Source organism: Quercus suber, unplaced genomic scaffold (assembly GCF_002906115.3).
Source record: "Quercus suber isolate HL8 unplaced genomic scaffold, Cork oak 2.0 scaffold_18, whole genome shotgun sequence".
Classification (NCBI taxonomy): domain Eukaryota; kingdom Viridiplantae; phylum Streptophyta; class Magnoliopsida; order Fagales; family Fagaceae; genus Quercus; species Quercus suber.
The window spans coordinates 646,837-659,344 of record NW_027069483.1 but is presented as its reverse complement, the minus strand read 5'-3'; the positions used below and the strand labels follow the sequence as shown (position 1 = coordinate 659,344).

Sequence of the window (12,508 nt, the reverse complement as noted above, 5' to 3'; positions counted from 1 at the left end):
AAGAAAAACGAATCGTCGTCGGTGTGCCTCCAAATCAGGTAACCTTTTTGAGATTTTGACTTTATCAAATAGTGAAAGTTCAAGCATTTGGCCAAATTGGACATTTACCACTTTTCGATAAAATTATTAAGAATTGTTTACAAAATAAGTAGCAATATATCATTTTTTTGAAACTTAAGTTCATGAAACTCAAATTTGTTGTGTAAATCAAGTTTTAAACACTTGAATTTCATTAAAAAAACTTGTGCTGACATGGATTATTTTATTGAAAAAATGCCACAATCCACACAGAACTCGAGTTGCTTGGAAAACTTGAGTTCCATGCAACACAATACTCGAGCTTACCAAGCTCGAGTTCTTTGTAAATACAACTTAATTGTAATGCTCTTTTTTTTCTTTTCTTCTATGGTACTAGAGCTTACCAAGCCCGAGTTCCTTGTAATATGGAACTCGGGTTTGCTAAGCTTGATTTCCTTATATATATATATATATATATTTTTTTTTTTTTTTTGATAATCCACAAATAAACATAAACATAAAAATAAGTAATTTTTTTCATATGAATGCACAAACATATGTTTTTATTTATTTTTTCCTTATATATATATATATATATATTTTTTTTTTTTTTTTGATAATCCACAAATAAACATAAACATAAAAATAAGTAATTTTTTTCATATGAATGCACAAACATATGTTTTTATTTATTTAAATAGAAGCATTGTAAAATATAGAAATTTTAATTTCAACATATTAATTTTTAAATACATATCTGTTTTGAGGTGTAAAAAATTCAGATCTGTATTTAATGAAAATACAGATTTGTTTTTAGTTTAAAAAAAAAAAAAAAGATTCATTAATGAGCAGATTTTTGAAACTCAAAAGAAAATTCATAACAACAAGAGAATTATTTAAAGACATATTTTAACTAAGTTTAAGCAACTCATAGCAATAACATCAGAAATTGAAATATAAAAAATAAAAAATAAATAAAAATAAATCCCAAATCTAATCATGCACCATCAAGCAAATCCAATAGAAAAGATCACAGAAAAAGGAAAAGAAAAACTACCTCTTGCACAGATGTGCTCTTCTTAGTGAAGAAATATTTTAGGGTTAAAAGAAATTTATTCAATTCTCTTTGAAACCTAAAATATCTTGCTTACAAAAAAGAAATTCCTAAGGCTGGAGCCTCCACGTCTTTAATATAAGAGAGAGAGAGAGAGAGAGAGAGATAAAATAAGCAGAGTTGGAAAGAGGGAAATCAAAAACCGTGAAAAGGTGTGCTGAATTATAAGATCCAACCTCTATTTATAGATATACTGAAAAAAGCTTTCACATTCCTTTTAGAAACACTGCAAGTCAAGAACTTATATATCCAGACATGGTAAGATGTAAGTTCTTCTTTATATCCAAGTGGTCCACTCTTTTTATAATACTTATCAATAATTGACCATATAGTAATTTGGAACAAGATTGATAAAGTAATAATATGTAGCTTAAACTTCTTTCAGTGTGCTCATGGCTAAAAATGGAGTAAGATTTTCCTTTTACATGTTCTAATTTCTCATTGTAATCCCCAATATTTTAGCCAATTTGACCATGATGCTTCCAAGAAGTTAGAAATTGATGAGTGTGTTAAAAATGAATGAACAAGGGGTATGAGTGGCCTAAAAATTAATATTTTGAAATTAAAATTTCTATATTTTATAATGCTTCTATTTAAATAAATAAAAACATATGTTTGTGCATTCAAATGAAAAAAAATTACTTATATTTATGTTTATGTTTATTTGTTGATTATAAAAAAAAAAAAATTATAAGGAACTCGAGCATAGCAAACTCGAGTTCCATATTACAAGGAACTCAAGCGTGGTAAGCTCGAGTATCATAGAAGGAAAAAAAAAAAAGAGCATTATGCTCGAGTGTTGTATTTACAAAGAACTCAAGTTTGGTAAGCTCAAGTATTGTGTTGCATGGAACTTGAGTTTACCAAGCTCGAGTTCCATGTGGCATTTTTTCAAAAAAAAAAATTCACGTTAGCACAAGTTTTTTTTTTTGTGAAACTCGAGTGTTTAAAACTTGATTTACATAGCAAACTCGAGTTTCATGAACTCGAGTTTCAAAAAAGTGATATATTGCTACTTATTTTGTAAATAGTGGTATGTTGCTAATAATTTCCGCAAAAAGTGGTAAATGGCCAATTTGGCCTCAAATATATAGAGTACAGTTGAAACTGAATTTTTTTTTTGGGTTGAAATAGTACAATAGGACTATGAATAGTATATAAAAAAAAAAATAAGACTTATGAATAGTAGTAAAAATAATCTAAATAGTAAAAAAAACTATTTTTGTTGTGACTTATGTTCAATAAATGCAAGATATTACTGAGGTGAAGCTTCATTAATTACAACTTATCACATTGCATTGTTGTTTTTGACTTTTGTTTTATTTTAGTCTTTAACATTGTTCCCAAAAAATATATAATTAAAAAATGACCAAATTTTATTGGGTGTTAATTAGTTGAACTAATACAAATATATTGTCGCTGAATAATTATAAAAAACCTAAGTTCGAATTCCACTAACTCTAAAAAGAAAATAATTTATGTATTGAGTCAATGATAAAGATCAGTAATAATAAAACGGATATTATAGGTTTAAAATATATTGTATCCTCCCCAAGTCTTACTTTTATCACTGCTCTAATGACACCTGACATCATATAGGTGATGTGACTTAACAAAAACTTATCTAACACTTATTTTAACATAAACATATATGACACTAAGAGCATCTCCAACCGGAAATGTGATTCCATCTTATTTTACCATCCCAAAAGCTACTTTACCAATTATACCATATCATTTTATAACACACCCAACATTCCAAAATTCTATTTTTTTTTCCATTTTATTTAAATATTCTTTTTTTACTATTTCATTTTTTCTATTCCCTTTCCTCTCTTTCTCCCTCAACCTCTAGCACCGGTTTCAACACACAGAGCCAAACACACACACACACAAAAACACAGGTAATCACTCTTTTGAAACAAGCTTTTTCATTCTTGAAAAACCACGACAAAAACGATTAAGAATCAAGATTCATAAGTTTCATTTTCTCTTTGTTCTACCTCAACTTTCTAGGAAACCAAACAGTTCACAAAGAAAGCTTTGATAAATTTTTATTTTTAAAAAAAGTTATCTTGAGCTTGCCATCCATCATTGACCACACAAAACATAATGCACAGTTCATCAAAACTTTCTTTTCTATCCAAATTTTCTAACCAGACAAACAATACCTAGAAGAAAATTCATACAGAAAACACACAAAATTGAGCTGAACTATGCTCTCATCCATCAAAAAGACAAACTAAAACAACAACAAAACTCAGAACCTTCTCTTATTTTCTTTCATCTTCACACCAAACAAAAACAAAACACAATCCAAGAGTTTCAAACCCCCCCCCCCCAAAAAAAAAGAGACTAATCAAACATGCTAAAGAAGCCCACCACACCTCTAAAGAAACCCACCACCGATGCCTCATCGGAATCACTATCGGAGCCATCGGGGCTCCGATTCAAACCCATTGGAGCCCTCATGCTGATCCAAACCTAGCCTGCTAACCCACCGCCGTCAAAACCCACGATCTCCACTATTGTCAAAACCCACACCTCCAAAGAAACCCACCACCGATGCCTCATCGGAATCACTATGGGAGCCATCGAAGCTCTAATTCAAACCCATTGAAGCCCTCATACCGAGCCATCGGAGCCAGCTGATTCCACCGTTGTCAAAACCCACGAGGTCTTGGGTCTAAAGAGAGAAGAGAGCAGATGAGAAAAAGAGAAGGAAGAGAGAGGAAAGAAGAGAAATAATGAGAGAGGAGAGAGAATCCCCGAGTTAAAAAGGAGAGAGAGAGAGAGAGTATTAAAAAAAAATTATCCCATTTAGCTACAGTACCATCTTACATTTAAGATGGTACTGTAGCACTATGCTAAAAAATTTTGACATTTTCCAATTTTGGTCTTCCAATTGCTGAGCATGTTTTGGGCTTTAATGCCAAATATACTTTACATTTAGCATATGGTAAGCCCACTGCTGATGCTCTTACCTTTAGATTATTAACAATAAATCAACAATAGATGATACGACTATTATGAAAATAAAATTCAACATGAATTGGCAAAATAAAAATTTTGAAATGAAATGAGCCTAATGAAAACAACCCAAGCTTTAAGGGCCGAAATTGTACTTAAGTTTTTTTTTTTTTTTTTTAACAAGTTCAATGCAGTGTCTAATTACTGTGTAACTGTGTAAGATCTACATATTATGAAACAAATTGTGCATATTATAGGTGCACGTTACTCCTAATTTCTCCTTCTTATCAGATGTGTTAAGTATGAGTATAAAATACATGATTAAAGAGACGTGAAATATCTAGACCTTGAAATGGCTTAATGAGGTATAATCAATGGAATTCATTGTAATCGAATAACTTTGAGAAATTGCAGCTTACCAGGAAGCTGAAATTTCACAAGTACTCTCAACTGAATTCCCTGACCAAGATTATAGCATTTCTTGAACAGGACTTTTGAACCGATTTCTAGCTGAATTCAAGACCATAACCGAAATAATTGACTTTAGATTGTGCACGCTCCAAGTTAATGTATTGAATTCACAAAAACCAATTATCAATTTCAGTTCCATCAATTCAAGCATTCATGGCCATATTTTATACTTGTCATGGTCTGAATTTGGTCCCCAAAAACGCACATAGCCATCAAAATTACATGTTCCCCCCCTCAACTTTTGGAAGTTTATCTCCAAACCCCAACTCCAATATATTAGCACAAAAAAAGCTAACAGCTGAACAAGTAATTTGCTAGACCCCCCCCCCTTTTTTTCTCTCCTGAGTTCCAAAAAGAGGTACAAACATTTTACTTGTACGAGAATTCAGTATGAAACTCCTTTTGAAACTGTTCCTGAGATTGGGATTTTGCTGCCAACACAACATCATCCAGAAATCCCCTTTGTGGAAATTCTTTAGGCACAAGAGACCGATATATTTCAAAATTTTCGGCAGCTTCCTTCTTTTTATCCTGTAGACTGTAGATAATTCCCTGTCATAAGTTCCCATAGTTAGCTATATCCAATGATTGCTTAACTACCATGCAATTAACTTCGATTGTATTAAAACAGATAATGAACACTATTCTTTGGCATTGATACTTCTTTCTTTGCCCCATTAATGATGTAAGAACTTGGATTGAAAACAATCAACCATTCCCAAGTGAAAAACTACACTATTCCTGTAACAACTAGTAGCCCACCTTTTCCATTCAACCAAGATATGAATCACACACAAAATTGTAAGAAAACCAAATTCATTGGCTAAAGTGTAGACCTCAAGAATCAAAACATGGTTGCATAACAAGAAACAACCCCAATTAGGCAATTACCAATAATTTAAAAAAAAAAAAAAATCCAGCTTTGAAAAATGTACCACAGCAAATCCCCACACAGACAGGTAAAGTGCAACTTACCTCTGCCAGTGGGGGTCCCAATTAGTCTGATTTATTGTGCTTTGAAGGTGTAGAGAGAGAGATGGCGGTTGAAATAAAATGAGACTTATTTACAAGAAGCGACATGTCTATGTAAAATTATATTTCATGATGATAATACGCTATTTGAACTAGTAAGAAATTTGGATGATGCTTGGTGAGAATTGAGAAGTAGCATGTATTTGCTAGAAAGTCTACACCGAATACTCACTGATCATGCTACCTTAACTTACCACCAAAAATCATGAGATACAGGACCAAATCCTAGGTGCCCATCTGGGGTGTAGACAACATGATTCACGAAATCAATAAAAAATGACAGAGATCCAAACCACAAGCTTTTAACCATAAAGGAAACCTATAGAGAACATTTCATTTTAAATTTAACCAGATACTAACGAACAGCAGTGAGCAAATAGTGTGAACACACCTGGCACAGATAAGGCCGAAAATCTCGAGGATTCTCATTAACCAGATCTTGAAATTTCTTCAAGCCTTCATCCAGTTCCCCCTGCAAGGCATACAAGTAAACATACTTTGAAAATGACAAAGACTTTCTGAATTTGAATGATAAGGTTCCACCAATTAACATTATATTCTTATTTGCAATGACTCCAATTTAAAAGATGGATTTGCTTCTTAAAGTCATGCAAGCACTATAGAATGATATAATTTCATTTGGACATCCAAGCACCCCCCCCCCCCCCCCACCCCCACCTGTAGTTGATGGATCTCAAAATTTAAGCAGCTAAGATTGATTACAATTCACCTTTACAATATGCATTTGTGCAATTAGAATTTTTATATCCCTCTCCTCAGTGACTCTTTTTTCACGTTGTGCAATTTCTAGAGCCTTATTAAGCATCTCAAAGACAGCTGGGCCTTCAAGGTTTTTGTGCATCACCAATGCAAGACCCTGTAGTAAGAAGGCAGCTGTAAGTTTTACTGCTAATGAGTTTAGACCTCTAAACAAGTCAGAAATACCAATATACATTCACAAATCTGTTACAGTTTATGCATATTCTACATAAATATGGCTTGAATGAATAACCACCCATAATGCTTTTGAAGCAACGAAATATTTAATTTCTGATATCCACAACAATCATCATTTCTATTTCAAAGCACAAATAGCCCACAGCGATTTCCAGATGTCATTTTGCATACTGTCTGCAGACTAGCCTTACTAATATAATAGCTATTGTTGCTAAATTTCAAAATAGAATCACTACCAAAGGCCACTAGATTTCAGACTGCTATTTGCCTGGTTGTCATAATACTATTTGCTTATAAATAATTTTAAAATATCAAGGGTCCAGTCTTCAGAGAAATTGTAGGTTCCAACAGCTATAAGAGATAAGTTAGTTCAATTGCCAACCAGATAATGTAGTTGTAGCTTGGATAGGTTCATTGGACAGGAACTCCAAGTATAATCAATGATATACATAAATAAATGTGTGTGTGTGTGTGTGAATATTTATACGAACAAATACATATATTTTGATAAGAATTTATCAATAAAAATAACAGGGGACACCAAAGGTACACAGGCTATGTATGAGGTCCCCTACAGAATACAAATGCAAAAAATCCAAGTACATTAAAAAATATAGACCACTACATTGACATCCAATGAAAGAGCTGTAAAAACCAGAAGCATTGGTTTGTTTAAAGGAAGCTCAATCCATTCAAAAGTCTGAGAATTTCTTTTGTGCCATAAAGTCCACATTAGACATAGATTCAAACCTTGTTTCAGTACCCTGGCTTACATCTCCAACAAGAAAGTAGATCAGCCACCATCGTCCTTCATTGTCTCAATCAAGAAACATAAGAATCACAACACAGTGACTTGTTGGCCATGGTTGGGCCTCATAAATCATTTTCGCATCAACAAAAAAACTGATTTCTGCTCAAAGTTGCTCTGAAATGCATCCATCCACCCCTAAAGGTTTTTTTTTTTTTTACATGTATTTTCTCCGAAATATTTTGCCTCAAGTTCAATCTCAAGGTAATAATTCTTCAGGGAAAAGGAGGTAAAGATTTTGACGAACTGGGTCTAAAACTCATAAGATTACCACAGTCTAGAACGAGACCCATTGTACAATGAACAAACATTTTCTCATTTTCAGACCATGCATGTCAACATGGTGAGAAGCCAGTTTCTTTTCAAAATTGGTGGGGAAAATCACTATAATTATAATAGTGGCAAGAGCAATTCAAAGCAATTCTTGTTGGAAGAGGCTTCAAGCCTTCTATAATGTCAAGTAGTTTCTGCTATTCATTAAATGATAAATATTAAGAGAAAATCACAGCAAAATACCGATGCCAACACATCAGAGTTGCAATTTGAATTGTTGATGTACTGTGACTTTGTTATTTCTTTGCATGTTGTAAAAATTCACAAACAGACCAATGACAGAAAATATATCTACTTAAAGTTAAAGCTCCCTCAACACAAGTATATGAACTACAAATTAAAGTACATAAGTGATGTATCCGATTGATTCTGTACATAAGCAACTAATTATGAACCTATCTATTTACAAAGCCAAAGTATGTCTTAAGCATGAAAATGTGAAAATTTCCAACCAAATGGAAAAACAAAACAAAATAACCAAGAAACATACATGCAAAGCTCTAAGCAAGAGAGGCCTCTCCTTCAAGATTTCCTTGAACAATCTCTTAGCCTTACTCAACTGCCCCATAGTCTCATAACAAAGTGCCATCAAAAGCCTCCACTCAACCTCGTCAGGCTCTTCATCAATCAATTGCTCCACATACTTCACAGCTTCCTTGGTCTTCCCTCTCCTCATTTTCTCATACAAAACCACCTTCAAAGCCTCAACATTTCTTGGTTCCGTCTCCAAAACTTTCTCATACATATCCTCTTCTTCAATTTTCCCTTCATGGGCATCTCTCTTTTCCTCCATTTTTGCACTAGAACTACTTGCCTGAGAAGGCAGTGCTATAGCTACACCATTTCTAAAGCACCCCATGAAAATAAATGACCCAATGAGAAAAAGCACTATCTTTTCTGATAAAAAGTCAGAGAATTTTTTCTGGGGTGAGAGATTATAGTCCAAATTTGAGAGCTTTGAAGTGGGTGTAGTAAAATTGGGGGGTAGAGAGGAGGGTGTAAGAAGGTGAGAGGCTCTTGAAGATACATGAAGTTTGGTTAGTACAAATGGAAGCCTTGGACGATAGAGTGGTCTGTGTAGGAATAGTGGTGGAGTTGATGAATTGGGTGATTTGCAGAGCTTGTGGTTAAGGAATTTGGGGTTGTGAATTTCTGTTTGACAGTAAAGAGAGCAAGTAGTGATTGAACCCATTATAGAGACAAGCTGAAAACATTGAAAAAACAGAAGATTTTAGAAGAGCACAGCAAGACTGCTCATTGAAAACCCTGAGGTTTTGTGTTTATCTGCTCGAGTTTGAACCTCAGACACAGAAAGGCTTTCGGTTTTGGCCGTTTTACTGAAGTGTGACTGAGTTTGTGACCTTATTGCATCTAGCGTTTGTTTGATTGTTTTTATTTATCTTTTTTTTTTTTTTTAAGCTTATGTTTAATTATTTGACATACTTTCTTTAAATTAGATTTCTTGGAATTTTTATTTTGGCGTTTAATTCTATATTTTAATAAATAAAAAAATAACTAATTTTTTTGACAATCTTTTTTTATATATATTTTTTTATGAAAGTAGTATTAAAACTTTCTTTAAAATGATCCGTAAACAAATACTATAAAATTATTTATTACAAAAATTTTTAAAAATATCATCTCATCTACCTTTGTGACTAAAATGACAATTAAATACCATAAAAAAAAAAAAAAAACTTTAATATTTTTCCTCTATAATGGTCTAATTATTCTCAACCGAATTTCCATTTGGATGTGAAATCAAATTTGTTTGACTAAAATGAAAAAGTTTAGACATAAGTTACCCAAATTTTATAAGAGATTTGTAATTCAATTTGTATCTATATTAAAAACTAATTAGTATCTAAGTAATTATTAGAAATGAATGTCAAAAGTTGAAATTATCTTTAAAAAAAAAATCCAAACTATAATTTAGTTTAATTTTTAAAGAAAATTTACTCTTAAAAAAAAAAACATATATGCATAGTTGTAATTTTATTTAACTTATTGTAAGGGGGTGGGCCTTGATGGAGATGTTGGGCAAATTCCTGCCGCGCCAAGCCCAAGTTGTTTCTGGGTGAGGAGTCGGGACCGACCCAATTGGAGCACACCTTGGCCCGGCTTATGTACAATCTTTGCCGCGTCTGCCAAAGTCTATTTAAGAGCCCACAGCAGGCAGAGTTATTGTTAACACAGGCAGACGTAATATAGAAAAGCGTAAAGAAAATGCAGTCCCTATTTCTGCCGCAATAAACAAGATAAATAACTTAAAAGGCCTCGCTTTTAAAGAATAACACTTAAACAAAGGATTAGAGCGGGATTAGTAGAGTAAAAAAAGAATGAGTCTGCCAGACTAAGTATTGCCGCAGGATTCCAACCACGGAAGGGAAAACCACTCTCTCAACGCAAGTAACTTCACTTGATGAAATTAATTGCTTTGAGAGGACGGTCCCAAATGGTATGTGCCCAGGTATAGACTTGTATTTCCTATTGAGGACAAAGCTATTGAGGGAGAGAGGGGGGTTAACCCATTTAGGTGCATGCCTGCCATAAACACTCTGTCTTTCTTTTCTCTCTTAGAATTCTTTTCTCTCTGTTTTCTTTCTTCCAATTCCTTTCTCTCTGTTTTCTCTATGACTTCTCTTTTTCGCCCCCCTCTTTTGCACACAGCCACGGGTTCCTTATATAGGGTCTGTCGTGGTCGATTTTACTGTTCTAGCCTTCCTATGGCCTTGTTCTGCTATCGTAACCTTTTGCCATCCACTTACCGAGTCAAAGTGGTTCAGATCCACCATTGACCTGTGGCTTTCAGACAACGAAGGTTCCATTTCTACTTCGTCCAGTGTGTCCTCTCTTTCTCTCGGTCTCTCATGACATGCACCCAGCGGTTCTTACCCACCTTTACCTCTTTTGGGTGGCATGTCATCCCAGCAGGACTGTGCCCACTGAAAGAGTCTGGGCAAGAAACGCAAAACGGGTTCCCACTCCTCTCCCCACCGTCAGACCGTGCCCTTACCCATGATGTCACCTTTTCCCATAGTGGCTGGGTATAGACTGGTGATGCCTAGGTCATTCACATGCGTTACCTTATTGATATTTCATTCGTTTGCCGAGGTCTGAAAATGGGTGCGCATATCCTGCCGTGCGCTTTTTTGGCATTTTCTGGTGTGGATTGTTTTTTCGGTAGGCCAACGCCCATGTGTTGTCCCTTTCTTTAGAGGGTTGAGCTCTGTAGTGGGCTTCCCTTTAGTTTGGGCATTTCGCTTTATGGCTTTGCGCCTCTTGCCATGCCAAGTTGCTATTCTTGCTGCTCATTTTTAATCCTACCGAGCCCCTTTGGGCCTACCGTGTGCTTTCCCTCCCAGTATGCTTACTGGGTTCCTCTTCTTATTTCTTGTGGGCTCCAACGTCCCTTTTTTCTTGTGGGCATCCTTGGCCCATTTTGGTTTTGTTTCACACATGGATTTTTTTTACTAACTCACTTTAGTTTTCCTTGGCCCAATTTTCTCTATAAACTTTATCCTCTGGGCTCATGGGTTCTCCATTTGCCTGTTACTCTCTTTTTTTTCTTATTGCAGTGGGCCTGATGTGGCCCTTTCTTTCTTTTCCCTCATCCTTTCCATGGATTTGTTTCTTTTCTCTTTCTGGACCTATTCAAGCCCATTTGCTTCTTCTGGACCCATCTCATGGACCCTTGAACCATCCATATGCCTTCTTTTTCTTTTTGGTGCTTCTTTCAGTTCACCCACAACTCTGGGCCTTGGGCCTGCTGGGCTTCATAAAAAAATGAGCCTCAACACTTATTTTATAAGATTACTTTCTTTTATGAATTTAGAATTCCTCTACATGCATTTATGCTTAGTGCAATATTACACAAGCTATGGAGGTTATACAGCTAGACTCAAGATGGCGAATTTGGTAGAAGGTATATAAGGTGCATATGTGCGTCTAGCAAGAAATAAAAAGGGTACATATGTGTTTTTATTGCTCCATTTGTTTCAATGTAAAATATTGTTAGGAAAATATTTTCACATTTTACAGTGTTGATTTTAAAGTAAAATATTTGATCAAAAGTAAAATATTTTTTGCCAACTAAACCAACTAAGGCAAATTTGTGAAAAATATTTTACACTTGAAATATCAGTAAAATATTTTACATTTATTGCACTCTCTCAATCCCGATGCATTGCCTCTCTCTCACTTTTATGTTTTCTCATATTTCTCTCCACAACCTAGCCCACCCTCAGCCCTTCTCTCTCAGCCATCACCAGTTCCACCATCTTCATCACCGCCCATCACCGGTTCCACCCTATTCGGCACCACCCACCCATTGCCAGCTCCACGTCGTCAATGCCGCCACTAGTTCTCCAGTTCTCTTAGCGCCACTGTCAATCTTTTTCCTTCTTCAAGATTATTTAGCTGGGTTTCTAGAGGTTGGGTTGTGGTGGGACTTGCTTTTAGTGGGTTGGAGGTGGATTTGGTGATCAAGATTGTATAGTTTTTGGTTGATGGATTTTGGGTTTCAGTTGTTTGATCTGGTGGCTTGATGGACAGCGTGGGTGGGGTTGTTTTTCATGGGTCTTAATCTTTCTTTTTAGTGGCATATTTCAATTGTTTCTCCTTTGTGTGTGTGTGTGTGTGTAATTCAGCAAAATGAAGATAAAGCTGCTCGCTAATTCAACAATGGTTCCACTCAATTAACTGCATCATGGTGTAGGCATTTCTTATAGAGTTAAAATAGTTGAAAATAAACCATAACTTGTAGCAACCAGAATTAAATATGGACGGAGATCAAGAAGAATGAA

At 34.7% G+C, this 12,508-nt stretch overlaps 1 protein-coding gene across 1 annotated transcript; it reads right to left on the bottom strand.

The window, feature by feature from the left end:
- Nucleotides 1-4,644: 4,644 nt before the first annotated feature.
- LOC111985103 (protein SLOW GREEN 1, chloroplastic) lies at nucleotides 4,645-9,066 on the bottom strand. The gene is made up of 4 exons (XM_024016744.2): nucleotides 8,194-9,066; nucleotides 6,336-6,482; nucleotides 5,997-6,077; nucleotides 4,645-5,125 (listed from the first exon to the last, which is right to left on the bottom strand). Exons 1-4 carry the CDS (start codon nucleotides 8,893-8,895, stop codon nucleotides 4,943-4,945), a joined length of 1,113 nt encoding a protein of 370 aa, XP_023872512.1. The 5' UTR covers nucleotides 8,896-9,066; the 3' UTR covers nucleotides 4,645-4,942.
- Nucleotides 9,067-12,508: the final 3,442 nt, after the last annotated feature.

Excerpts from the sequence above, each read along its gene's own strand:
- LOC111985103 (XM_024016744.2), bottom strand. The coding sequence starts at position 8,895 with ATGGGTTCAATCACTACTTGCTCTCTTTACTGTCAAACAGAAATTCAC. Across the intron at positions 6,483-8,193 it reads TCTTGCTTAGAGCTTTGCAT|GGTCTTGCATTGGTGATGCA; the intron begins GTATGTTTCTTG and ends TTCTTACTACAG. Across the intron at positions 5,126-5,996 it reads TTCGGCCTTATCTGTGCCAG|GGAATTATCTACAGTCTACA; the intron begins GTGTGTTCACAC and ends AACTTATGACAG.